At 40.0% G+C, this 1,727-nt stretch overlaps 1 protein-coding gene across 1 annotated transcript; it reads right to left on the reverse strand.

Moving 5' to 3' along the window:
- LOC103543230 (olfactory receptor 13F1-like) lies at nucleotides 1-1,221 on the reverse strand. The gene has a single exon (XM_008510122.2). It carries the CDS (start codon nucleotides 1,129-1,131, stop codon nucleotides 127-129), a length of 1,005 nt encoding a protein of 334 aa, XP_008508344.2. The 5' UTR covers nucleotides 1,132-1,221; the 3' UTR covers nucleotides 1-126.
- Between the last annotated feature and the right edge of the window lie 506 nt (nucleotides 1,222-1,727).

Here is a 1,727-nt window from a genome sequence, read left to right on the forward strand (position 1 = left end):
GTGGTCATTCAAGGAAGAGAAGTAAGAAATCACACATTTCATTTAGAATGAGTGTCTTCCTCCATGATCCCAAAGTTCTAGTGAATACTCACTACTAAACATCCCTTAGATAAATGTTTATTGATGTTATTTGCTACTAGGGATTAAGAGAGCACGAAGAGGGTGCCTAATCAGTAATTTTTTCACAGCCGCTTTCACCTCTTTGTTACGTAGACTATAAATGATAGGATTCAACATGGGGGTTAATCCGGCGTATACAAAAGCCATAAATTTGTCTATTTCCTGTGAATCTACAGCCGAGGGCTTCAGGTACATGGAGAGAGCTGTCCCATAGAACAAAATCACCACAGTCAGGTGGGCTGCACACGTTGAAAAGGCTTTGCTTCGACCATCCACTGAACCAATTCTTAGGATGTTGGACAGAATGAATGCATAAGAGAGACAAATGAGGAGCATCGGCATAGGAAGAAGAAGTATGCTGATCACCAGCATGATTAACTGCACCTTGGAAGTGTCTGAACAAACTAGTTTCAAGACAGCCAGAATTTCACAAGTGAAATGATTGATGATGCTGTTTCCACAGAGAGACTGATGCAGCACAGACATAGTTTCCACAAGGGCAGTGAGGCAGCCTGTCACCCAGGTGCCAGCTGCAATCTGCACACAAACCCTCTTGTTCATGATGATGGGGTATCTCAGGGGGTTGCAGATGGCAACATACCTGTCATATGCCATCATGGACAGGAGCACACACTCAGTGGAGCCCATGGCCAGAGAGAAGTACATCTGAGTAGCACATCCTGAGAATGAGATGGTGTTTTTCCCTGAAACAAAGTTTACCAGCATTGGAGTGAGAGCAGAAGAGGTGTACCAGATGTCCAGAATGGAGAGGTTGCTGAGGAAGAAGTACATGGGTGTGTGTAGGCGGGAATCCAGGATGGTGATGGAGATCAGAATCATATTACCCAGCAAGGTGATCAAGTACATCAGCAAGCACAGCACAAATATGGCTATTTCCACTTTGGGGTAGTAGGAAAATCCCAGAAAAATAAAATTTGAAATGACTGTAACATTTGTCTTGACCATTTTGTTCCTTCTTGTTCTTCTGTAGTAGTGAATAAAAGTATACATTATAGATATTTAAAAGTTTAAACCTTACCAACTCTCAAGAGATTTTCATTAGGAATACTCAAAAGGATTATTATCCTGGCAATACCATTAATTATTCATTCATACATCCAACTTTTATTGAATACACTATAAATCACTGAAGATCTAGAGCTGAATTACGTAAAAGCAGCTCCCAGGCAACTCGCAATAAAATACTAGACCCAGTCAAGTAATAAACAATTATAATAATGTGATATAAGTATGCCCCAGGGTGTTAGGCAAACACAAAGTAAGAACCCAACTCTGTGTTGCTGGCACTGCTCAGTGAGACATTTTAAGACTGCTCAATAAAAAAAAAAAAATGCATCAGATCTACTCTACTTGAGGGCCAGAGAAGATTTGCTGGGCAAAGAAAAGGTTTTTGTAACATTTGCAACAAGAAAGGATGTCGTTGCAATTCAGAAAGCTGCAAATTATGTAATATAACAGATGAATATTCTGCACAGTAATGATCATAAATAGAAGATAGACGAGAGTCCAATTACTACAACACTACCTGCTTTCTGTCTCCAAGAAGGCATTTTTGAATATGGAAAATTCTTGAAATTTCAAGATAC

This window comes from Equus przewalskii, chromosome 26 (genome assembly GCF_037783145.1).
Source record: "Equus przewalskii isolate Varuska chromosome 26, EquPr2, whole genome shotgun sequence".
In the NCBI taxonomy this organism is placed as follows: Eukaryota; Metazoa; Chordata; class Mammalia; order Perissodactyla; family Equidae; genus Equus; species Equus przewalskii.

What these genes read in the sequence shown, in the direction of transcription:
- LOC103543230 (XM_008510122.2), bottom strand. Translation starts at nt 1,131, where the DNA reads ATGTATACTTTTATTCACTACTACAGAAGAACAAGAAGGAACAAAATG.